General features: G+C 36.2%; 1 protein-coding gene across 3 annotated transcripts in view; it reads left to right on the forward strand.

Moving 5' to 3' along the window:
* ANKRD28 (ankyrin repeat domain 28) overlaps positions 1–25,924 on the forward strand; it is a 120,167-nt gene that overhangs the window by 55,348 nt on the left and 38,895 nt on the right. For all 3 annotated transcript variants that reach the window (XM_084222324.1, XM_084222323.1, XM_084222322.1), the window contains exons 3-4: positions 12,842–12,920; positions 23,211–23,281. In XM_084222324.1, coding sequence (XP_084078450.1) covers positions 12,842–12,920; positions 23,211–23,281 — 150 coding nt within the window. The remainder of the gene's footprint in view (positions 1–12,841; positions 12,921–23,210; positions 23,282–25,924) is intronic.

Consider the following 25,924-nt stretch of genomic DNA (forward strand, 5'->3'; position numbering starts at 1 on the left):
AAGTGTTTTTACCATAATCAGGAACCCCCATTTCCTGTGTGACCAGCCTGATGAAATGATGAGTCATATGAGACTCTTGCTTTATAATGTGTTCAGTTAATTGAAATTTCTTCACATCTGAATGAAGATTCTGTGAAGAATTCTGGTTTTGAGGGGGGCATTTGTGATCTTGAACAAACAGGAGCAGGCTGCTCAGAACTTGCATCTATGCATCGGCTTTTAATGTGGAGTATCTTGCATGTAAGAAAGTCCAGGAATTTGTTTTTAGAAGGACATTTTGTGAGTAGCATGGGCCAAAGTGTGTGGTGTTGTATTAACAAGAGACAAGGCTTGTGAAACATCTTGTCACTAAAGCTGATCAATTTTTAGTGAGGTGTTTTTAAAGGAGGAAATGGAGTGCAGCACTACCATGCAGGAATGTCCAGGAGTTATTTTGGTAAAGAATTAAGTACCTTGTTAAATACATGAAGATTCATGTTTTATGTCTGAAGAGATAAGAAGAAACTTTGCTGCACGAAGTGTGCGAAGTCTTTCTATATAAAAGCTGATTCTACTTCTAAAGGATTTGGTATTAGGTTGTTTGATCCATTGATCTGAGCCTGAGTCCAGAGATGGAGAACTTTGGAGGCTAATTCTTCCAGGTGTAGTGGAAACTTGCTGCCAGTTGTATATTGTAAACAGTATCCATCAGCTACTCAAAAATTATTTAAATTCTTCAAACAGAAGTTATTTACTGTAACTAAGCTTTAAAGTTGAGTATTTCCTGTTCATTAGTGTAGGATGTTTTTCAAGCATGTCATCTGTAATGATTAATCAGATATCTTAGTTCCTCTCTAGTGTTTTAGAGTGAATCATGTTTTTCAGCCTCAATATAAAGTCTGTCCAAATGGTGTTGAGTTCCTCTTCTGGCTTAGAAATAGATTCAAGATGTTTTAAATACAAATCTGTATAATTAGGCATTTTCCTTCAGAATTGAAATGTTTAATGAGAGAAATTTGCTAGTCCAGAGAGGAATCAGTTTTATGCTTTGTGTCAATAGCACTGTCTTTAGCCTCTGCAAATGAAATTTTCAGCTGGATCAAGTTATTACTCGTATTAGAGTGGTACAAACAAACCTTGAGCAGAGTTACAGGATAATCTGACCAACATCAGCGAATTGGTACTCAGTACAGCTGAGCACTGTGCCCATAGTGTCTTACAGGCAGTGGCTCTTGAAAAGTTACCATTGCAAAGGGTAGAACTGAGAAGAACATTGTGCTTACATGGCATGCTGCTGCCTTGAACAGGAAATGAGAATTATTCTTTAGAGACTTTAGTATGAGTTAATATTAGTGTGCTACTCAGGCAAACATATCCTCCTTCTCATCAGGCCTAGTAAGCTTGCCCAGTACTATGCTAATGTGGATCTACTGCTTGCTAAACTGGGCAAACAAGCCTGGGTGTCTGCATGGCAGTGGTTTACAGTATTGGCCAAACACTGAGTTTCTTCTGCAGTAATTGGGAATTTGACAGACAGCTTTTGTTTCAGTCACTGTGATTTCTTTAACGTTGAAAAATTCTCATTGGTGTAGAGAGCCTTGAATAACTACTTCAAATTTAAAAGTTTGAAGCGTTTTTAAAGTTTCAAGGGTTTTGTTTTTGAATCTCCTGTATGATTCTTAGTGATAATGACTTTGTAGATCATGTCTAATTTGCCTTTTTACTTTTAGTGATTTTTGCTTAAGATTGTAACCTTCAAAGCAGAGTTGAAGTTATGCATTTCTTGCTGCTTTTACAAAACAAGCTAGAGGCAAGGTCTTGAATAGTTAGAGCTTACTGGAGTTATTCTTGGCAGTTGCTGTGCCTGACATGCAAAGAATTGGTATTTTAGAACAGAACATCCCCACTGAAAGAGCAGAGAGAAGACAAAAGTCCAATAGTCTTAATGTGCATTAGCTTCCAACATAGACACAGCCCTTAAAGAGGGCATTGCTGGGAAAAGCAAGATAGGATTTGAATTTACTGATTATTTGTAGTCATTTTCTGGATGAAAACCCTTTATACATATGTAACATTCCTTTGAGCAAGATCATTTTCTCCACTATGCAAGTTGTTGAAGCTGTCTTACTACGGGATATCCAATCAGTAAGCTTCATTTCCTTTGTCCAGTTTGGCCCTTGTACAGAAGCTCTACATGAGGTAGATGCATCTTTTAAGGTCCTTAAATTTCCTTTAATAAAGGATGGATATACATCAAAAACAGTGAAAACAAAGTGTTTCTCGTTTGTTTGCTACATGATGTAGGGAGAGCTGTCCCATAAATACCCCAGGAGGAGGACTCTTCTCTACTGTCAGTAGGACCTGAAAAAGCTCATACTGGCGTCAGGTAAAGGAACTGAAGGTCCTTTACAATGAGTTCTTGCTGAAGAGCATGCTCCAAAATTTCATATACAATGTCTTGATTATGAAGTTTGAGGGGGTATTTTCTCAGGCCTGTGATATCAGCCTGTACCTTTCTGTTTCCAAAACCAGTGGAATTCTGTTCTCTTTCCAATCTTTTGAAGTCCTACATTATCATTATCATCCTTCCTGACCATTAATTTAATTTCTGTTTGAATTTGTGTTAAATACTAGTTATATACATATGTATATGTGTAATTATGGTAACTTATAAATAAATTACATGATGCTGACTTGCTGTCTCAAAGGAGTGCAAGTATCTTGCCTTAGTTGTTGCAAGCTTTTCCTATAATGATAGTTATCTTCTAAGTTTTCCTGTGTCCACTTAGCCTACGAAATAGTGCACATAGGATACTTTGATCCTAAGGTAACCAGCAGGTTTGGATGAGTTCTTATCCTCACTGTCAGAGGCTTTCTGTTTGGTTTATTTTGTGATCAGTGTAGGGACTTCTCATTTTCCATTGTTGGATGGGAGTTTTATTACTCTCATTTTACTTGTGTTTTTCAGAATATAAGTGTTCTGCAGGATTTTTCTTGCATAGGTTTGAATTAGCAGAGGTTGTGTTGGATGCTGTTTGGAGTTCAGAATGGTGCACAGGTCTCTTAAAAGGAGGGATTTGCATATTCCAACTAGATGACCTTACTTCTTGAAGCTTAACACACACCAGGAAAATGTTTTGGCTTGCTCCAAGAAGGGGTGCTAACGTTAAACATACAACCTGAAAAGCACATCTTTTGCTGTCAGCAAGACAATGCAGTTAGTGGGACAAATATCTGTTTTACATCGGTGCTTGTCATTGGAGCACTTGCCTTTGCAATGAAAAGGGCAGAAACCCCAGCTTTTCTGAACAAAAGTGTCAGTGGCCCGAACGTAATGTGCTGGATTTAAACTGTGGTGGTGATGTGCATACCTTACCTAGTGTGGTGTGTGATCTTTCACTGGAGCATAAACAGAGCCTGTATTGTACTGATTTCACTCTTGGCATATTTTCTCATTTGTGTCCTCAAACATTACAGATGATGACACTGTAAGACGAGGCAGTGCCCCTGTTCCAGCCCACTCTGTGAGCACAGGCTGGGTTACATAATGTGCTACACAGCACTGTACTCTCATTATGGAAAATCCATTGTTTTCTCATGTTGCTGCTATTTTTTTTTCAGAAATAGTTTCAGAATTATTTATAATTTTTCTTATCAGCAACTCCATTCTGTTTAAAAGCTGGGGTTTTCTTCTGCCATACCTACCAGTTAAAAGTTTGCAAATCATATAACTGGCATTTGGGAAGGATAAAGCCACGGGCAAGTATTTTCTTTGATATGTTATTGGTTTGGGGGATTTTGTCTTTATTTTTTTTTTGGTGGCTGTTGTTGGGGTTTTGTGGGGTTTGGTTTTTTTTTAGTATAGCAGAGTTTTGAATTCTGGGGTTAATGGATGAGTATTTTTTTAATTTTAGTGATTTTTTTTTTTCTCTCTCCCCCCACAGGGATCTAGCGTGCTAAAAAATTGTCTTGGCCCTAAAAGTTGCTTTTTTTTTCTTCCCGAGTTAAAGGAAGGAAAGTACCTCCAAGCTGCCTCAGCTGCACTGTGAGATCAAGTTGCTCTTACCAAAGGGTACAGAATAGCTCTTTATTCATTCTATGTATTGGGCAAGAATTCAGTAACCTTTATTAGTGATAAATAGGACCAGTTCTTGATGTTGGAACTTTTCTGTGAAAGGGAGCAGCAGCTTGCAAAACCTGCTTAGTTATTCAGGTCCTTATCCAATATCCAAATGAATGCCTGAGTTTGCTCACAAGAAATCCTGGCCTTTCTAATTCAGCCAGAAATGTTTATGTGTTGTGTAAAAATATTGTTGTGTCTACAAAGCATGTAACAATGTAGATGCACGTAAAAAACTGGGTTTAGCTTTTCTTACAAGCTGTACTTGTTCCCTACACAAGTTTGAAAACCTGACCAGCAGAATTATGATGGCAATATTACAAAATCTGCGTGGAACATCAAGGTTAAAGGGTATGAGAAGATGAATATTTCCAAAAAACACTGACTCAGTACTTTCAAGAAAGAATAATTGAAGACAAATGGTTTTGAGTTGAATTACTTGGAAGGGGAAAAATGCAGAGATGTTTAGTTGTTTCAAAATCTGCTTCTTGAAATACTTGACAGCAAGTCAAAAAGTCTTCTTGCTGTGGACCTCTTTAGTTGAGACAAATAAAGATGTAATGCCTACCAGAACACCTTAAGCACTCCTGTTCTCATGTGTGAACAAAGCATGCTCAAGTACTGAATCTCACTTTTCAAACATCTTCACCACATCAAAATGACTTGTTGGGGTTTTTTACTGTATATATTTAAATGAGAATTTTTTACTCTCATGTTCTAAATGAGACATTAGCTGGCTGCAAGATCCAGCAATCATAATCTTAGATGAAGTTTGAAGCTTAATAGCTGTTCCTTGCTCTAAGTGTGACTCACTTTCTTTTGTGTGTCTTTCTTTGGGGCCACTCCTATAAGAGGAATAGAGCTTCAAACAATTACACCTGAATGGTGTTTTGTACCTAATTTTTGTCATGTAAGACAGCATTTGAAGTTAACTCATTTAATGCAAGATGCCTGGAATGGTGTTATTTAACAACATGAATGGTTCTGAACTTTAGGTTCCTTTTTTACCAATCTTTTTTGGTAGTGCAGTATCAACTTACATTTAAAATCTCACTTAGCTGAGTTTCTATGGACATTAAAGTTTGGGATTCAATAAAAGTTAAGCCAGCAAATTTTCTCCTGTCCTCTTCCTGTCAAGTTGTTCTGCTCTGTGCCAAAGTCAAAGACTAGATTGTGTTTTAGACGAGAGTAGTTTTGGCATCCGATGTTTGCTCACGTGACTTGAGCTCTCAATATTTTTTGTACAATTTTTATAGAAGGTATTTTCCAGTGTTATTTAAAATTACTAAAAAGATGTAAATGGGCTATCTTATAAAATGATGTTTTTTCTGTGCAAACATAAGATTAAGATTGCTTTTAGTGTTCAAGCATTTTAGAAATGAACCACACCTTCAATGTGCTTTTGTTTTTATATTGTGCATGAATTGTTTGCAGTGGTTCAGTAAGGATAGAGATTTTTATCAGTTTTAGGTTTATTATTTGCCTAGAATTATTAGCTGAATGGGAAGTAAATTATCTTCCAGGGATTTTAGTGCTGTTCTGTGAACTTTAGCCTAAATTCAGTCACAAAAATTTTAAAAATGCCAAGAGGCATCATGCTAAACAAGGATGTTTCTGGAGCTGCCAAGTATGTCTGTACAGCAAAGCCATGCAATGTGAATTCTTTCCTTCCTCCTTCTTGGTGGGGATTCTCATTTGTGTGCGTGCAATGTGGAATGGTGTGCAAACAGATAATGTCATTGTGCTCTTCTCTAGAAAAAGGTAAAACTCAAATGTTTGACTTTTTCCCGGAAAACTTGAAATATTCCCCGGGTTTCATGTTAGGAAAGAAATTTGATTGCCTGGGATGTTCAATATTCAGAAAAGGAAAAGACAGTTGTTTGGTTATGAAATGCATTGTAGTTGGTCAGTTGGTCATTGTTTTTATAGACTCTAAAACTCCAATTTGGCATAAGTAATAAATTTTTTTCCCCCTTCTTAGGTTTTTACCATGACAGATAACTTACTGTCCAGGAGAAGGAGGTTTCCAGACCAAGTCTTACTGCATTGCTCTAATTCATTCATTTCTCACGGTGGAAATGTGAATATATCTTGGTAGTTTTTATAGGCAAATTTCTTAGCCAATTATAACAGCCATAAGTAGTAAAATCAGAATAGATCACAGTTTTTCATTGCTGTAGTTCTTAATGCCATTCTGCGTGGGTTTCCCCCATTTTGCTTGTCCTCCTCACCAGACTCAAGTTAAAGTTTTGTCTTGTTTCTCAAATATGCCCATATGCAAAATCTGACCATTTGCAGTTGCTGAGAGATTTTGATGTTTGGAAAATCAGATTTTGGAGTGGGAAGTTAGTGTCTCCTTTGCAATTATATAGATAGTAGTCATTTCTTCTAACATGCTACAAGTATGGTGCTTCATGGTTGTTTTGTCGGCCAGTGTAGATTTACTCAAAAGTATCTTACAATGGGATTTTATATTTTATTATTGCTCCTTGTGACAATTTAGAAAACTGTGAGCCTGTGCTCTTGAGGAACACAGGTGTTTAGAATTACTTATTTTCAGGTAAACTCCTGGTTTGTCATAAAATAGTGCTCTGGTAACACTTTTCCAGGCTACTTTGTAGTTCTCTTCTGATGTATCTTTTCTTTTTTATTGTAACCTGCAGCTGCTATCCAGTTTTTTTAAGGCCTCCACAAACTCACAGCACCACAAATGGTAGCCATGAGTAAAAGATTTTGTGATTTATTCCATGGTGTGCCAGTGTGCCAGTTTTTATTATTGTTGTTGTTACTATTATCATTATCATTATTATCAGCTAGAAACAAGTAAGGAGCATGCACTGTTAAACTGGTACTGAAGATCTTAACTAGGCACAACAGTGGGATTTGGCAGATCACGGCTTATGTCACCCTTGTTGCTAAAACCACTTCTTTTCTCCTACAAGATAAGGTCTCTCTCATCAATGGTCACTCTGTCTTAAGGGGCAAGATGGGAAAAGTTCCTCCCTGGTATTTTGTGATTGTTTGGAGGTCTAGATTTGCTCTGCCCTGTTAACAGGTGGCATGAAGATGGTCCTGAAATTTAATGAGTAGTGATAAGGTCTTACTAGTGAAAGTTTAATGATGGGCTTTCAAAAATGTTTCTTGCAAATGCAGTACAAGTGTTCATACAAATGGGAGTATGAGAATTAGTTCAAGAAATTAATGCAGTCAGTATGTCAAATCTAATAATTTCAACTAAAATGTATCTATTGTCTGGCTTCAAAGGGTACTTTGTGGTTAGCCATGTAATATGTATTGGTTTTGTGGTTACTGTCATGCTTTCTTCATATTTTAAGCATGCAGGGGACCATTAGTGTTAAATTAGCTCTCTCTATATATTGGATATGCATCTTAATTTTGAAATATGGGGAGAAAATAGAGGTCTGCTTCCAAAAATTATGTCAAACAAAATTAGTTAGAAATTTGTTGATTTTTGGCAATGCGAAGTTCTGAGAATTGACTTGAAAATACCAAGAAAAAAATCCAAAGAAATAGCAGATGAGTAACAGTTAAGGTTGGGTAGGGATACAGTATTAATTTCTCATGAATTTACAAGTTTTGAAAGTCTAGTAGTTAATCTTTTTCTTCTAGTTTCAATTCACTAATTTTCAAATGCTAGCTGTGTATTTCTAAGATAGAGTTGGGATTTAACATACTTCTGAAGAGTTAGTCCTCATTTCTGGAATCAGTTACCTAAAGTAAACTTCTAAGAAGTTTAAAGTTGGAATGTAAAGGCCATATATTCAAATAGTTACATGTGTTCTTTTTTTTCTTTTTTTTTTCTTTTTTTTAATATAGGAGCAAAAAATTTAGTTAGAGTAGACAGTTATTCCGCCTAAGGAAATGATTATTCTAAAAACTGTAGCAAAATTTGCAACTGAAATTTGCAACTAAAATTTGTAACTAAAATTTGCAACTAAAATTGTTTTAGTGATTCCCAAGAGTACCACTGGGACTTCACACTGTGATACTGGACACTATCAAAGAATTGGAAATACTTTGTAATAATTTCTTAGACATTTTCCATGAACTAAGGAGTTATACATCATACTGGTTGAAAAGTCCTGTCTCTCTAAACTAACTGAAAAATACACTTAGGAGTTATATTTAAACTCAGTTTCATTTGAAAGCAATGTTTGTTAAAGCTACTGCGGGCATGTTGGAATTGAAACTTGTTCAAGATTTGTGATTATGTATTTAGGGTTGATTTCTACCAGGAACAGATGGCACTAGAAGCAGACAGATGACAAGTTATACAGCACAAAACACCTATTAAAAGATGTTTTGTAACTGTGATCATAAAATAATGAGAGTATATTAAAGTGTTATTGCAGAATTCGGTTTTGAAGAGCAGATAGCTAAAGAGGACTTTTTATGAAGGGGGAAGTTGCATTCAGGCTATTTCAGAAAATGCTTTTAATTCAAAGATTCCAGATCAGTAGATGTTGAACTATTTGAAGGGCAAATTGAAGTTATATTCTAATGTACTCTTGAGGGAGTTATAGACTGGTTATGGCAGTCTTGTTGGATATGCATGGGATAAGAGATTTGCCTTAAAGGCATCTAGCTCTGTAAAACTCACTGTAGTTGTATATGGCTAATCTAAATCAATTACTGAGATAGAGCCCAAACCAGTAATAAATTGTTTTATCTCAAAGGACACTTACTCAAAGGGTACTTTAAAAAGAGGTAGGTTTGAAACCTGAATCTTTAAATTAGCATTAATTTGTCCTTTGTAGAAGTTTTGATTCCTAAAATAAGCAATGAAGCGTTTAAAGCTTCTGGTTTAGGTCAAAAGAAACAAAGGTGGCATTACCATTGTTCTAGGTTATAGTTTATGAAGAAGCTCACAGTGTCAATGTCACTTTATTCCAAATTTGGTTTTGGCAGGGTCAAAAGGCCTTCTCCTATGCATTTCTCATATTGCCACTTAATGCAAACTTCTGTGTAGATTAAATGCTTGGGAAACTCGATAAATGGAATTACTGGGAATGGCAGGATTATGTATTTTTCACATAATGCAAAGGCACATATAGGTATGATGCTGGGGCTTTTGTGATGCAGAAGTATCATTCTGAAAACTGATTCCTTAAGATCTGAGCCCTTTTATTGCTTTTTAGCTTAATGACAGTACTGACCAATATCTGTGGAATTAAACTTGAGAGTTTCTTATTGGGAATATAAATTCCTTTGTTGTTTCCACAGGAAACAAGTTTTTAAAAGGTAAAAGTTCTCTTTCAACTATGTAAAACCTGCTTAACACAATCAGTGTGATCTGTGTCCTTACTACCATTACAGCTGATTTAGACTTGTAATAGTCCCATTTGCCATGCAGACTTTTGAATTGGAAAATGAAGGTGCCACAACACTTGCTTTTCTGTGTTGTAAATACTGCTGCAACACTGCACTACTTGGAATTAAATAGTACCAATAGTATTAGATTTTACATTCTGTGTTATGGACAAAATCCCTTCTCTAGTGAAATATTTCTTTTAGTGTCATTTAAATTTATGAAATTAAAGGAAGAATGGGCCAGTATTTATATTAGTATGACAATACCAGTGGTGCAACATGTTGGCTTCCAAAGTTCCTTGTTAAGGCTGAAAACTGTCTTAGTGTTATTTAAAGTAGTGCTTTATATGCAGCAATTTGTATTTGCAGATGAAATTTGTTCATCAAATGATTACTTGTTTTAATAAAAAGTAGTTGATTTGTTCAGAAGTACTTTAGTAGCATTAAAAATACAGAATTCTCTTTATTTTTATTCAGATTTCATTTATTAAAATTCATTCATTAAATGTAAGTGTTCAGATGGAGCAAAATGAGAATTTTCCTTTAGTGGAAGTAAATCATGAGAGATTGCTCAATGCAGCATTTCTGCTTTTTTTGACAGGTTCTGAAAACCAGGTTTTAAATACTAAACAAAAAACCTTTTGCACAGAGACATTAATTTTTTTTAAAAAGTGTTTGGAAGCATCAAGCCAGCTGTGAAACTAGGGGGGAAGGAAAGGCCTGGGTTTCTGTCAAAGAACCCTCAGCATGCGGAATATTTGTGGTCGGTAGATACCCTGGGGCTTGGGATTGTTCAAATTCCAATCTCTGGAGCTGACCCAGAAAGTGACAAGCCCGGAGTGTCCTAGCAGTGCTGCCCTGGTGCTGCAGAGAGCAGGGACATGTCCAACCTCCTGCCTGGGTATGCTCCCAGTTTGTGCTCCCTGCTGCAGAACTGGGAGCTGGGCTTTGAGTGTTTTCAACCTGTCAGCTTAAGACTGAACTATTTGCATGGCTGGAAACTCACAGCTTGGAGTGGTGGAGTGGAAATGTTGCTTGTGTTTAAGCTGCTCTTATGTATGTATCTTGGTGATTTCAGGATGGGTTTTCACTAATACAGGTTGGGTTTTTTGGGAAGTATGTCTGAAACTCATCAGAAGTTTGGACCATGGATGTTTCAGGAAAATGTATTTGTGGCTTGGTGATGAGTGTAGTTCTAGATAAACTCCTCCCTTCTGTCCACTGTTTTATTGGAAGATTTCTGTTTCACTCTATCACTTTAGTTACTGATATAACTTCTGTCACCGAGATGTTAAAAAAAACACAAAGGAAAACAAAGTCACCAAAAACACAAGTCTGATGAAGATTTTTATGATAATGAGTTTTGCCCGTTGAGTGGGGAATGCAGTTTTTCTCATGTTCCTGTGTAAATGCTGTCTCTACAGAAGAATGTGCTCATGGCCCATCTTATTTTCTTATTTTCTCCAACTCTATGATGTAATTGCAGACAATATACTATCATACTCATTCTTACGTGTTCCTTAATCTCTAGTTTGTAGGCTTTTTAGCATTAGCAAAAAGGCTTCAATGCCAGCTACCTATAGGTGCTCTCTTTTCCATACTGGAGGAATAAAACCAGATTTTCATTGCTGGCTGGTCTTCACTGTCTTTCAGCTAGGGAAGTAAATTTAATATTTGTATTGCTTTTCTTTTTCCTTTGTGCATCTGGTATTTTTCCTTTCATTTTTTCTTGTTTGTTTTTGGTTTTGTGGGAGATTTTTTTTTTTTTTTTTACATTTTTGTTTTGTTTGTTTGTCTTTTTTGTTTGGTTGGTTTTTGGTGGGGGGCGGTGTTTGGTTTTTCTCCTTTTTTTTTTAAGTTCTTTTTTTTTTTCCAAGATAGCAAGTCCTTAGTGCCAGGGGCCTATCTTTTTTTATCCTAGATATGTAAGCTGCATTTGAGACATCCTGGCAAGAAATTGGTGGGGTACTATGTGGTGTTAGTGATAAGTGTAGCATCGATTCCTTAGGGTGCATCAGTGTCAGGTTTGCACTGCTCAGTTTGGAATTTCTTGCATGTAATTCAGATATTTTGTTAGGAAGCGTTGCTAATATGGTGAACTGCATAGTTTTAACTTTTTCTGAGCAGGGACTAGGCAGGGAGTGGGTTGTTTGGGGCAAGAGGTTGTGTGTGTGGTGATGTTTTTGTAGAGGGGATGGTTTGAATGCTCTGAATTCTGAAGGTGTCTTTTATGTTTCAGACGACCTTCTTGGGTCTCAGCTCCAATTTTGCTCTAAGATCTTTCCTGCCATGAACTCTAATTTTATTCTTACATGATGCTAGCTGTCAAGTCAGGGTTCACTAAATAAGGTTATTCTAGCAAGGGAGAAGATTGCTTTTCGCAATAAAATGTCAATAGAAAATGTGTGTTAATTTTATGATAGTCGTGACACAACAGTAGAATTAATAGAAATGTCTTGCCACTTAAAATTTCTTGCTGCATATTATCTTGATCCCTCACCCCCAGTGTATTTGAAACTAAACTAAAAGGATCTAAGCAGAGCTTAGGCCAGAACCAGGATGCTGACTGATTATCTGTCTCTTTTCTGATTTCTCACCAGCCTTCCCTCAGAGAGCAAACTGGTTGGTTCTTGTTCATTTTTACCACTCACTGTGATGTGATCTTATTTTTCTGATTAAGCTATAAACTGGTGCAGGGAAATTAGCACTGATCCCGAAAGAGTTCCAAGATATTTTGTGTTTATCTTTCAAAAGAGCAACTTCATTGTTATATATTGTGCATGAATAAATAAGATCTCTTATTGGTACCTTCAGAAGGACCTTAGATCAGCTTGAACTAATTAAAAGTACTGGGTGTTATTTGCAGAGTGGGTTTTTTGCAAGACAAATTTCACCTCTGTCTTCTCTTTTCTTATTAACAGTAATTGAAACAGTTGAAATTGGATTCCACTATTTTTGCCCTTAAACATTGTAGGTTCTTTTCTATTTTTTATTAAAATAATAACTTCTGAAATTGCTTTAAACTTCACAAAGAAAATGTTTCTCACTAATTGTTGCATATTACAATAACATGCTGGTTTTAACTGTGTGGGACAGACTTGAGTTCTTGTCTCTGGAGACAAGAACTGGTGATTTATATCTGGTGGGTGAATCTAAAGATGTGATGAGCATCCTGTGTGTGTCAGGAAAACAGTGGTTGGCTATGTGGGTGTTAAGAGCTCCTTAGGGAGAAGCATGCTTGTCTTAGTAAGTTTGACTGATGTCTTTAGAGTAATTATAGTTTTTTTAATATATATAATGTATAATATTTGAAAGATAAACGTTTATGCAGTGTTTTTTTCACAACATACAAAATGCTAAACCATACTTTTTTATTTTAAATAAAACCTTTTTTCCCCCCTCTTACCACAGGATAATGAGAAAAGGACCCCTTTACATGCTGCTGCCTATCTGGGAGATGCAGAAATTATTGAACTACTTATTTTATCTGGTATGTTCTGTTCCTGTTAATGAAAACAAATAACTCTATGCACATCCAAGGAAGTATTTATGCACATCTTAGCCTGTGTGGTTTTATTGATATATTTAATGTACTAGAAATTTTAGTTTCCACATTTTTTAATTAGTGTTACAATACTGTGTATTTCTGCAATTCTGCTCTAAATTATTTCTTTGTAGAAAGCTTTCTCAGTTATAGCTGTTTTTATTTGTAGCTTGATCAGCTTTCAATAGTTCAACACTAATTTAAAGAAGTAATAGTGTATATGGGACAGGTAGGTGTTAGCAGCGTTGCTTTCATTCTGAAATGCCCTTCAGCAAAGCAATTACCTTTGAACATAAAGATGCCATCCAGAGTTGATTGTATTATTTTAAGTATCTTTGCCTGTTGGCTTGAATGCACAGAATATAATTAGAACCAGCTGAAAATGTTAAAATAACATTTTTCCCCCTATTTATTTGTTCTAATGAAAATTCCAAGTTCTGCAAAACAGTATACTTTGTGTTGTGGGTTTGGTTTTGTTGTTTTTTTTAAGGGTAGAGAACCAAGAAACTAAACCAAAAACCTGAAGAACATCATGACAGAAGGGCTGAATTGTCTGTCTTTGATCTTGGAGAGACCTACCCATCAAGTAGCTTGAGGCTGCATTCATAATACAGAGCTTCAAGCTTACATAGAAAGATGAACACTTGTAGCAGTCCCACAGAACTACTTTAATCTTCAGTCTGCTTAATTGCAGGCCTTACCTGTGCAAAGCTGGCTATTTCTACTGCCACCATCCCCCATCAACCCCTTCTTACAAATTCTGCTTGAAGGAAATACCACTTTTAGGATTATAGGAGTTGCTTCCAGACCTTCAACTGAATTTGCTGGGCATAATTTAATTTGTTATAATTTTAGTATGATGTAATATTTTTGGTTTATATATTACTTGTATTCTCTCTATAAATATATATATACATAGCATAAATATACATGATGTGATATTAATTAATATATCTATTGTATGGACGTACTCAATAGTGACATTTTGTCCAGAAAAGTTTGCTTTTGGAAAGGTGCAATGTTTGAAAATCTAAAAAGGTGCCATTTTTCCTTATCAAGAAGAAAGGCAAGTTTTGGTGGCTCTTGAAAATATATACTGACCCCCCTTCATCAACTAACAATGTTACAAACTTTGCAAAGTTGTAGTCAGCTACTTCTGAGAGGGAATCTTCTGTCAGGTTTAGCTGAACACAGTCTGTTTACTAGATCAGTGATAGAACAAAATACCCCTTTCTTGGGTGAAGGGCTTATGGAAGGAAGGGAATTCTAGTTCAGGTGGGAATGAAACAAGATCCTGACTGGGGGGAAGCAATAGGAGAAGAAATATTAGTCCTGCTATTTGGGCATGTAGCCTGGGGTTAAGCATAAAGAAAAATGGAGAACAAAGAAGGGAGGTAAGAATTAGAACTTTACAAGTAGTGCAAAGCTGAGCAGTTGCATGAAGGAGAGGTTGTAGGTGCTGCAGTGTCTGCAGATTGTTCAGGGGGGATGTGAGGCGTTGATATGCCCCAGATAACATTTATTTAATGAAAATCAAGATTGGCTTACCACAAAACCAGGCATTAGATAGTTGCAAATCAAAAGCTTTGAAAGCTGTGGCAATGTCAGTCCAGCCTCGATGTGCTCCTGTGCTGTGCTGTGGACTGCAGTACCATGTTGTGCCTTACAGCCTCCTGAAAGTCCCAGGGAGAGGCTGCACTGGGAGTGGACCAGGGTGGTGCAGTGAGGGGTGCACAGGTAGGTGTGAGTTGTTGACACATTTGTAAGTCAGTGGAGAGACATCAGTTGCAGGATGGAAGTGATGTCTGAGTGTTCAGGCTCTTCAGTTTGCAAGACTGTGCTGTACTTGGGCACAAGTCTGCATATTACCTGCCTGCAAGCAGCAGTTTTAGGCAAGCCTCTTAAATATTTAAAAAGTATCCACCAATTCAGTCTTCCTCATTTCTGAATGCTGGGTTTGAAATCTTTGTGGTTGGTGAAGTATGAGCACTGAGCTGTATCAGAAGTGCTGAGCCAGCTGCTTCTCAGAGAAATCAGGTCTAAATGTCTCAAAATGCACAAGCTATGATTTGTCTTTCAGCTCTCTTAATTGAAAGGTGGGGAACAGAGGTTAAGTGTATTTATCCTCTCCATTTCATAAAGATAAGGAAAATTCATCTGTTGTGTTTGAGCTGGAAATCAAATCTCTCCTTTGAGGCAGATGTATAATGTTACATTTTGTCGTAATAGATGAGCATTAGGGAGCAAATAAAGAACATCTGTTAATGCAGCATGGCTTGAAAACTGTTGTATTGCAAGACCTCTTTTTTAAAATTGAGGAGAGTGGTTTGTTGAATAAATAGCATTTCTGTGCAACCATCTCCTCTGTGTAGTAAATTTGCATGCAAAAATTGGGTTCTGTAACTTTAACCTATTGTAACATACCTGTGCAAGGGATTAAATGAAGTGTAGGCTACTTTCATCTTAATATTTCTCACCTTGTGAAAGCTTGTCTTTGCAACTTTTAATGTCCTGTATCATAGCTTTGCTGGAATGTTACTACAAACCACTTTACAGTTTTCCTGCTGTGCAAACTATTCTACAAAGGCTGTTTGCTTTGAAGTTTTTATTCTTTCTTCAAACTAGACCTCAAAATTACTGAAGTCAGTATTAATCTTTCCACTATTCAGTGGCTCATACTTGATTCTTTCTTATTATTCTCTATTTCTAAAGTGTTATTATAGACTACTTACACATAGGTTTTTTTAATTTGATTGGAATGTCTTTTTCATGCTGCTCCAGGGAGTCCACATTGCTTTCAAATATGTATTGTGGATCACATATTGCAGTCACAATGTCTTTATATTACTTTGCTACAGACCTAAGTAACCCATACTGCATATCCTGAAGAAATAACTGATCTAGCCTTTTTGCAGACCTTTTTGGAGTAAATTTTCAGTCTCAAGAGCATTCTTACTTAGTTGTTGAATTCTTGAGATATTTTTCTACTGAATCCTAAGGTTGCTCTATGACCTTTCCTATTGTCTTTCAGCTGGACAAGGAATCTGAAGGTGATGGTTTGCATACAGGCTCCAAACATCAGAGAAAATTGCTTTACTGACTCCATTTTGGGCCTGGACATTAAATTACCTTTTGGGTTTTTTTTTATTTTGAGACACTGAACACTAATAAACTTGTGCCCTGAGGATGTGAATGTCTTACCAAAAATTTTTCATACCACTGTTGTTTGTGGAAGTTTAAATTTTCAAATAATCTCTTACTTTTGGATTGTAGCTTGATAAGCTTGTTGTGTAAGGAGGTGACCAAGAAGAGACATGAAGATTATTTGTAGCATCCAGAAAGATAGAAAAGAAGTTTGTATTTTGGTCACTTGAGAATCATAATTTTAGAAGCATTTTCCTTTTTATATTACTCTGGGAAGAGTAGTAGCATTCATCACAGTTGTATTTTTATGACCTTTGTACAGCTCTGCATCCTGGTGCACAAATACATCTGTCTACTTTGTATAATTGCACTGACTTTAAGACTGTAAATGATGGCAAACTACTGAAAAGTAGAAAAGTATAGTAGTTAAGTCTTAATTAACTGAATGTCCAGCTTTTTGTTCTTTCCAAGAAGTCCTGATTTAAAAAAATCAAACCCTTCTTTAAGTCTGGCATGTGAACTGCTCTGGAGAGGCTTCTTGCTTTATAAAAAAATCATTCTTTCCAGCTGTCCTATGATTTTTAATTATCTACCATGCCAGGAAGTCTCATGTGAAAAGCAGAACAGATTAGTGTGATCACCCAATGTATTCTTTTGATTACTAACTTTTTCCATTTATTTTCTAAAAATACTGTGGAGATGATTATTGCTTTCACTGAAATCAGTGTAATTCAGAAAATCAACATTTGAATTGTCTGTTGTTTTCTTCTGAATAGATTTAGTTACTATATTGCATTGATACTTAAATACTAACACAACACATTGCTGTTTGCTTAACCCAGCATTTTCTCTGCATGAAGCTCAGTGTTACATGAGTGTGGTCAAACTCAATCTCATTAAGGTTTGGCAGCCCACGAAGTTTTGTTTCCTCTGGGTCAGGTGGAAAATGTAAGAACCGTGCTGATGCTGGAAAACTGCCACTGTAGTCATAACAGATTTTGGAAGATAGTAAAGACCCTTCGGTGTTACACCACTCTACCTCTGTTTCTTTCATCTAATTATCAATCTCTGTGAGTATTAGAAATCCATGCCATGACAGTCACATAGCTCAGCTGCTGAAAGGCTCTTGCTGCCTCAGTCCCAGCAGAATGAAGCTCCCTTTGTTGGGATTGCAGATGTACCCACAGGCTGAGGGTGTTTCACAGGGGTCCCTTTGACACTGACTGTATCTTTCAGCCGCTTCCTCTTCTTTTGACAGCGCTGTTGGCTGATGTTTTTCTTTTCCAAGCTGGCCTAACTTCCCCCTGGCAGCAGTAAAAGTCAGTTGCTGTGAAGAAAGTAGCTCTGATGTTTTTTGAAAGAAAAAGTTAAGCTGAAAAGATAGAACTGTTCAGTAGCTTGAGTCAGAGAACTTCATGTTGCTCACTGAAGCTCAAGGGGGTGGTGGCTGACATGCATCAGAAACTGAAATTCTGAAAGGAAATTGGCTTATCTTGACAAATCAGTAAAGTCCTGGAAGGATGGCTTCGACTTGGTTGTTTTCCTCCCTTTTCTGGCCAGTGTGTCTCCATGTTTTGGAGTTTGGGAATAGTTTTGTTTGTTGGTTTCTTAAGGAACAAAAATAAAAACTGTTCTTGGAGTTTTATTTTGTCTGGACCAAAGATTCCAGACCAGTTCCTCTTGGATTTTTCCACCATTCTATAGATCTGCTGCTATGCATTTAGCTTTTAAATAGCAAGAAACTTTCTCTCCATAAGGTCTTAGTCATTATTTTTGCAGCAATGATTTTCCAAATATCCAACTTTTCAATAGGAAATTACACTCCATTTCTATTATTGTTTATTCCAATTCGTATCTCAAATCTTCTTATACTTTAAAAACTTCTTTATCTCCTCCTGACTGTTTGCATATTTTTCTATGTAAGGAAAAGTTTTCATCTCTATCTGTTTATTCCTCAGTACAGTCTGAGAAATTCTGCTTGCCAGTTTAAGTGCTTCCAAGGTCATTGTCTCTAGACAAAAAAAGTGGATCATTCAAAAGGAAGAATTGCTGAACTTATTACTAGCTATTAGGAAAATAATTAAGTAGAATCTAATTACAGTAGGACTAGTGGTTGCTTTCAGTGATTTATACCTGAGATCTTCCTGGTTTCTCCAAAGATTATATCTAAAATGATTTCAATATACTACTTTCTAAGACAAGGTTTGTTACTTTCTTAAATGCACTCTGTAAAGATATTATGTACATTTTTTATTCCTAAATAGACATTTCAGAGCTTCAAATACTGAACATTGGGTGTCTATTGCATAATTGAATGAAAACACTTTTGCTTTCTTTGCTTATATTATGATATTGCTCAGTCACCAGCACATCTTGTACAATAACAAAGGAAAATACCATCCTTGAGAGGCTAAAAATACAGACTGCAAACAGAACAGTGGAAGGCAATTGAGTACTTAAGTCAGTGCTGTGAACAAAGATGAAAATGTCTTGTCAGTTCTGTTGTATTTCTTAATCTATTTCCAACTAGTGACGCATAAGTAATTCAGCCACTGCATTCATTAGTCTTCTGAGGACATTTCCAAATAGGAAGAGTTCTGGTGCAGAGGAGCTGTGGAGGAGTGTCACAGCAAGAGTTTTTGTGAGAGGAACACAGAGGTGGTGTGAGACAGGGCAGTGTAAGAGTTGTGTGGCAGTTTATGGGTGAAGGAAGAGATGCGTGGTTGTTCCTTGCAGCATTTCCTGCCCAGTCGTTCCTTGTCTGTCTTTGTAAGAGATGGTTGAGATGCTAGATCTTACTGGAACGTAAGGATATGGACACCAAGAAGTATGCAAAAACATATGGCCAGGAATTGGTGGCTAATTGCACATTTAAACATGCAATTGCCACATGTGGGCTGGTAGAGTTAAACCCTCCAGGATAATTCTGTAAATCAGTGCACGTATTCAATTAGAAAATTTGTCTCTTGAAACAAAAATTTGCTAGAAGTAAGCATCACAGAGCTTTTCAGTAGCCTCTGTACTTTATTTATTGAGTAAAATGTGTCTTTCTAATTGTCAGTCTTGCAAATACAACTTTGCAAGATGAGATGTAACATTCAGGGAATAGGGAAGAAAATTATGTAATACTTCTCTCTCATTCCCACCCTGCCTTTTGAAGACCAAAAGTCCTGCTTTAGTATTTGCCTAGAGTGTAACCTTACTGGGCTGTACTAGCAAAAATAGTGGTGAAATGAGTGATCTTCTTTAATGCTTTGGCTTAGTGCACCAACATGGAGTAATAATTCACTTCATTTGGAAGGTGCTGTTCTAGGGGAGGGTTGTTCACATGATTGGTTCTTAAGTTCAAGCTGAATACTTGTGTTCCAGCATTGGGATTGCTCTGACAAGCACCCTTATCCTTTTTGGCAAATTCTGTGCCATTAAAATAATTGAAATATAAGAAATTTTGTAGTAAACAAATGAGAAGTTCTAATAAACATACTAAGACCAGGCCCTTGAAATCTGGAAGATCCAAGGGGCAGAGGCGGAAAGAGGGAGAACAGCAGTTTATTAGGGTTGTTTTTTGTTTTGTTTATTTGGTTTTCTACACAGAGAATTAAGATACACTGTACTGTGCTTTGAAAGAGCAAACTGCTCATAGCTGGCATTTGAAATGTGAGAAATGCCCTGGTTAACATGTCAGCAGGTTGAGCTTCACAGGGATAATATTGCATTGGCAGTGCTGTGCAGTAGGTTATATACATACATGCGTTCAGACTCTCTTTAGGCCAAATGTGAAGCGATATCTTAAAGCAAAAGTTATTCAGTGGAGGTGTAACATTTGGTGTACATTTTTGTATCATTTCTTTTCGGTGGTCTGGAATAGAGCTTTACCTCAGATGATGCATGCTAGGATTGTGACAGGTTAGAGAGAGCCCGTGGAAGGGTCAGGGAGGAAGATTGACATTTTCCCTAAATCATGTGCTAGGCAGTAAAGAACAGTCTACAGGAGGATTATTATATCCTCAGATACAAGGCTGTTTGGAAAAGCTCCTTTATGAAATTTAAATGATTCTCAGCAGCATGGCTTCTTGGAGATGATTAAGGGCAAAGTATCTCTCAATTAATTTAAAAATGTTAGTTTGTTTAATGCGTCTAAAGCTGAAGATCTCCCAGTCCCCAAATTAATAATGCATATGTGGTTTTTGGTAGTACACTTATTCTGATTACTGCTTTAAAACTTTCTTTCAATATAACAATTTTGCATCTCCTTTAAGCGTTTTTGTTGTGGAAGGAAAAAACAAGCTTGATGGTTCTTTCTTAAGTAAGTCCATCAAAGATTCAGATTTGTTATTATAAGTCAACTTAAGCCTTTCCTATGTTAGAGAATCTACAATTTTTTTTGTGTATTTGGAAAGGTAACTTATTTTAGTGTCTGTATTTTACACTGTTTTAATGTTCTAGTCCTAGGCATCCCTGTTTCTTTGGGTGGAAGACCACTTACGGAATGGGGGGCAGGTATTTGCTATGTTGATTTTTGCTCTATTAAGAGGACCATGTTACTTTCGGATATCACTTCAAATTTCCTTAGACATTTCTCTGGCTAATGCTTTCTTAATGATTTTCTTTCTTACTTTTACATATTCTTTTCTTTTAGTCTTAGCAAGTGTGATTAACTTATCATTGTGAAAACCTTTTGTACAGTATCTTTTCGTATTTATTTCTTCTCTCTTCTGGTGGAGTTTTTAGGCTGTGTGTTAGATGTACCAGAAATGTCAGTAAAATCTGAACACTTCCACACTGCTTGGACTCTAAGCACACTTTCACTGAGAGTTAGAGCTTAGGTTACTGCTGCTTTTTTGGAGTGAAAAGGTGCATTTCTTCTCTTCTGATGGGCACATTCCTTTTCCTATCTTGGGCTTCATTACCTGGATGGATCTGAGCTGATCCCAAGTCTTGCAAATCCATTTTCCTCATGAAAATCAGATAGTAATTAATGGCTTAGTAACTCACTCAAGTTCTTTCAAATGATTTAAAGACATTTGTATCCTAAAGTTAGAGATAGAAATCAGTTTATGAAAATCTTTATTTTTTGGTTGTTGGCTGCAGGTGAAGTCAGGTTGAACTTGGAGTATGATTTTGGTTCTAGCTTTTTGTATCATCTGCTAAAAGCAAAATGTGGCCATCAATTACTTGGAATATAATCAAAAATTACAGATACTTTTGACATAAATTGATTACATTCTCACTTACCAATCATTACCTCATTATATTTTGATGTCATTCATCACTTTCTGTCTTCTGGGAAGGATTGCCAAAAATCCTTCAAGAAATTGCCAAACTTTTAGAATTCTCAGATTCTTTCTTTGCTTGAGTTCTGTGCAAGACTTGATATAGTACAGTCTGCTGTGGCACATGATGTGTTGCAGTGCACCACTGGGTCCTTAGGATGTGTGACAAAAACAGGTCCTGTTTTTGTGGTGTCTCCTAAACTTTTGTTAGCTTGTGTTGGTTTTCTTCAAATGGATTTGGACTTTCTTCCCTATTTACTCATCTTATTTTTCAAAAACTTTTGCACTTATGAATAGGACAGCATCCTATTCTGAAATTTAGATAAGGAAAGATGGAAACCCCTGAAATTGTAGCCAGCAGTTGGATCTCAGTCTCTGTCCAGTGGGTGGAAGACCTGGGATCAAACTAGGAAGTTTGGATCCTGCATCGGCTTCTGTGTTCTGTTCTTATGACTGAAAGGGGTGGATTCATTAGAACCTCAAGAGAATTGACCTCAGATATTTGGGTTGCTTAGTATATACAGCCATGATTTTGTACACACTCCTGGGTTTCTTGATCAAGTGGCCTGGGAGAGACTTCTTTGCTGGTGCAGATCTTTGATCAAAATACCCTGTGAAGCAATATCTTAAAGCAAAGATTCTCTCTGTTGAAAATTCTCTCTGTTGAATATCCTGATTTGACCAGCAACCTTTTTGGTATCTTGTGTCTTACTGGCCTTCCACCTTTTCCTGTTCCTTGCATAGAAAAAATAGCAATTGGTTCTGACATATCAGTATTATGTTTAGCTTGAAATGTTAATCAGCACTGGTCACGTAGCATTAATGTTACTGGGTGATTCTTTCCAACAATATTTTGTAATTTTTTTTCTCAAAATGTCAGATTTTGTCTAAGCTATCCCTGTAAAATATCAGAAGTTTCAAAATAAAGATGGGTAAGTTTCCAGTCAGGCTATAAATATTGTACCAGGTTCTATATAAATGAAATTATTAATCTTAATCATTAGGTTTTCTTGTTTGTTGGAGTTCACTGGAAGTTAAGATGTAGTTCAGCTGCTTCCTTCAGGCTAAAGAAGTTCCCAAATCCTTTTTTTCTTTTATTATTAAGAAAAAAATTGAAATCCAAACCCTGGCTTGTGTCCCTTAGAACTGTTTGTGCAGCTTTATTTCCTGGGGATGGGGAGGGCTGTTCCTTGAGTGTGCTTTCAGAAGTAGAGAGGTGTGGCTTTCTCTCTCATGAAGGGAGGACCGGGAGGTACCAGGGTGAGCTAGGTGACCTGCTGGAATAGTGAGGATTTGTTTCCAAAGTAAGTTTCAGTAGAAGAATCATCCTCATTCTATATACCTGTCCATCAGATATGGCAACCACAAGGAAACTGTCGGTGTGGGGAGTAAATGCAGCCTCTTTCTGTATTTTCATAGAGAATTTCAGCTATAATGGGAAACCATGAGATTTTTGTTGCTCTGTGAAGGGAAGGAGTTGATCTTTCTTACGCAGCAGCCTTTTATGTGGCTTTGGAAGGGCAAAAGATTATAGAGGATGACCTAGTATAAAAATATGAGTATATTTTGATGTGGAAGAGTATTATTAGTAATGTTAAAAGAATTTCCTCAAAGGGTTGACTTCAGCTGGAGAAAGATTCCTTTTCAATTTTTTGCATGAAAAATGCAAAGAAATGCCTAGAATAAGTAAATTCATTTTACTAGAATAAGTAAATAGTTCAATTTCTGAAAATATCTTCTTGAAAATATCTTCTTGAAAATATTGTAGCCATTCTCTAAATACCTTTTAAATTTCTGTGGTTTTTATTTTTTGTTACAGGAGCTAGAGTTAATGCCAAAGACAGCAAATGGTTGACTCCTTTACACAGAGCTGTAGCATCTTGTAGTGAGGTATGTTGCTCTTTTTGACTACTTTGTGTTAAAATAAGACATCTCAAATTACCCTCTGTCCATTGTTCATTTTTTAAAAAGTGAAACTACTCCAAACATTTGGAATTGCAGAACATTTTTGCAATGGTTTTTTTGGCCTTTTGAGGGAATATATATATGTGTATATCTATTGCTTAAGCAGTAAGAAAGGAGGAAAACTATAAACTTTGAGTTGTCAGCTTTGCTCTCTGTGACTTCCCTAGCAGCGGACTCTGCATGCAGTGTTCTTAAGTCCTGTTTGCTTCTGCTGAGGTAACCAGAATGGTTTAGCATGAAGGAAGATGAATTAAGATTTAGAGCAACTTTTACAGCATGGTCTTTGCATTACTTCATTTTTTTTTAACATGCTTGTGTGTTCAGGCATTGAAGAAATAAATGATTCTGTTAAAGGCCTGCCAGTGTCTTTTTTTAAAAAAAGTGATTAATTAATAGAATTGAATATCACTTTAAATTCTTAAATGGAATGTAGACTGTTTCTTGAAGTCTACCAGTTATAGAGTTGTGAGAATACCATAATGCAAGAAATTATTTGGTTATTGTTTCCCTGTGGTGGTTGTCCTAATAAAAAATTTAAATGCCTGTAGAAGATCAAAACCAACAGAGAAATGCTGATCTTGTTATGTGGAAGAGTTTATGCAAAATTATCTCCTTTGAGATCCTGAATCAAATTGATGTTCATTTCAGTACGTTTCAAATAAAGGTTTTTTATTAGTAAATTTTTGTTTGGGAAGATAGAATTGAATATTTTAGTTTTGACAAGCATTGAACTTCAAGTGTTTGATCCATGAGCTATCTAAACAAGCCTTGTTTCAGTTTTTGCTTTTGAATTCCCTGGATAAACTGCAGTATTTTGTCACTGGCATTAATAGCAAAGTTATGTCGAGATCATGTTATTCAAAAAAACACTGTTTGAAAATGAACCTTCAAGGGCTTCTTATTCCCAAATGCTATTTGTTCTTGAGATATTTTTAGGCTGTTCCTTTGGGAGCTGACCAAAGCACCAAATGCTGCATTCTTCAGAGCTGAGGAACAATAAAAGCTCTCCACATCAGTAATGCTTGCAGAGGCAGAGGCATGTTGCAAACAAACTGGGATTAAATGATAACTTCAAGAAATGCAACCATGGTCATAGGTTGTTGGTTTTTTTTTAATATGGAAGATTTCAAACAAAACATTAATCAAAGGCAAAGAAGACACGTAAACCAGTCAGAGCTTGATAGACACTTGTCAGAATTCTCTATTTATAAACACACTGAGTCATGGGAGCCCATGTACAGTGTTGATACATGTAGGCACCATTTTCTAGCTGACAGACCTATATGGGTCTGGGGCACTGGATGAAAAGCTGTAATAAAAAAACTGGATAATGATTTCAGTAAAACATCTGGACTCTTGAAGTAATGACAGCTGCAATTAAACAAGGACATTGAAACTTAAAAAATAGCTGCAGTTATGGATTTAGCTGTCAGCTGCGCAAGTTCAGGCAGCTTCATGTCAAGACAGTCACATTTTTATTTGTGTGTGCTTGCTGTATGTTGCAAATTTTAAAAATAAGAAACCCCAAGTAGGTTCAGTAATGAAATTCATAATGCAAATGCACATAAAAATTAGATTCATTATTTTTATACTAATGTTGTGGTGCTTCCTTCTGCAAAAGGGGTAATAGCTGTTCTGAAATTTCCTTGTTCCTATATGGTATTTCTTAATATTTGGGTTAAAAAAGGCAAGACTTAATTAAATATAATTAGTTTTTTAAAATACTAAATCTGCTTCAATTTCTCAGAGAAGACCTATTAAATTTTCCCAATAAAGTACAAGCCTGTGATGCAGTATTTTCACTTTTGTTTGTTCCTCTCTTTTTTATTAACAGTACAAGAAATTTCAACATTTTAAATATTATTTATTCTAATATAAATAGGATCAATAGTGACTTAGCATTCTGCCCATGGGCCTTGCTATTGTACCACAGTATAATTCAGAATCTCTAGTAACAACTTGTGGTAACACGTTTTAAGTTCAAAGTGGTAATCAATTATTTGTGTGCTCAGTGACTGAGTTGGCAGTCACCAAAAGCAATTAGTGAATCGTGGGAAGGTCACACAGCTGATGCAAAATGCAATATTCATCATCGTGTTGGTACTGCCAGCACGTTTGGTTTTTATGCATTCCAATTGTGTGCGCATATTTTAATGGAATTTGTTTATCTTGCTGTAAGAATTACAGTCTTATTTGTCAAATTTTCACAGTTTGTACTTCTAACAAAAGGAAATGAATAATCATTTTGAGAGATGGAATTCAGTGCAGTATTTTAAAACGGTTTTCAGGAGTTTTGCAACAGTGGATGTTGAAACTTTTTGTGACCATGCACTTTTATTTGTGGCTCTCTAAATGTACATTTAATAATTTCGGGTTTGCCACTTGTAGACTTGGACAGTTGAAAATTTTTACTTGGCAGATTGATGGAAATTCGTTATAAGTTCATAGTACTTCACTGATCCTTGGCTAAGAATTCCACTAATGGAAAAAATCCTAGGATGGTTTATTAAACTTTGGAAATCAGTTGTGATTACAAAATAATTTTCCATGTGTCTTAAGGAATAAAAA

The sequence above is a fragment of the Fringilla coelebs genome (genome assembly GCF_963513975.1).
Source record: "Fringilla coelebs genome assembly, chromosome: 1".
NCBI classification, from domain to species: Eukaryota; Metazoa; Chordata; class Aves; order Passeriformes; family Fringillidae; genus Fringilla; species Fringilla coelebs.